General features: G+C 39.7%; 1 protein-coding gene across 1 annotated transcript; it reads left to right on the forward strand.

The window, feature by feature from the left end:
* Nucleotides 1-194: 194 nt before the first annotated feature.
* On the forward strand, nt 195-1001 carry Pmar_PMAR012197 (hypothetical protein; the record flags this gene model as incomplete). The annotated part of the gene is made up of 4 exons (XM_002766656.1): nt 195-276; nt 344-403; nt 471-657; nt 707-1001. Coding segments are annotated over 4 exons (483 nt in total), but the record flags the coding sequence as incomplete, so codon positions are not given.
* Nucleotides 1002-1003: the final 2 nt, after the last annotated feature.

Raw genomic sequence — 1003 nt, forward strand, 5'->3', positions numbered from 1 at the left:
TGCATAATGGGAGGAATAAGGGTAATAGTAGTAGTAACAACAACAAGACTAATGTGATGATGACGATCAGGTATAATACATCTATCCGGTTTATTATCAATACCTCCTAGGAGACCACCACTATCAGCAAGTGGTACTAGTAGTAGTTATAATACTCGATGTATCCTTGACTCTACGTCATCATCATCATCATCCTTATCCTACTACTATCGGAATACCACACCTTATCGAATATTAACTAGAATGCTCAACAGGATGAGTATCATTACAACTAGGGTGAGAATAACAAGCCTATATCGTCCTCCTGTTCCTCCTTCTCTCTCATCCCTTTCATCATTATCAGCCTTCCCCGCCGCCTCAATCTACAATACCACCCAACGTGTCAATGCTTACTGCACCTGTGGTAAGTAGTACAACAACATCAGCATCAACATCATTATTATTAACACCGCATCGCTGTTCCTCTATAGCGTTCCTATCATGGTTACCCTCGACATGATGATGAAGATGATATTCAGAGGGATGGTAGCTCAATAGCATCATCATCATCAGCAGGAGGAGGAGGAGGAGATAGCAGTATGGATGACACATTACTTGAATATCATCATCATGATGATGATAACACAGAGGACAGTCATAGCGACACGGATATTAAGAGTAGTACTATTATCATCATCATTATGGTGATGATGATCCTTTACTATAGGTGAGTATGTCCAATCAGTCCGTGGACATCCAATTCATCCGACTACCATTGGAGTACTACTATCACCATATAATAGAATAGGGGATAGTTATGTAGCCCTTACAACATTAGATAGGACTGTACTACTACTCGACGAAGACGAAGACGACCAATGAAGATATCCTCTATCCTTTATAAAGTAGTAATACTAACTGTACTTGGATACCGACATTGGATATTGCTTCTGCAATAACAAGAACAGCTTCATCATCATCATTATCACTGCCTCCTCCTTCAATTATTGGTGTTATCATCTAT

This window comes from Perkinsus marinus, assembly GCF_000006405.1.
Source record: "Perkinsus marinus ATCC 50983 genomic scaffold scf_1104296972110, whole genome shotgun sequence".
In the NCBI taxonomy this organism is placed as follows: domain Eukaryota; phylum Perkinsozoa; order Perkinsida; family Perkinsidae; genus Perkinsus; species Perkinsus marinus.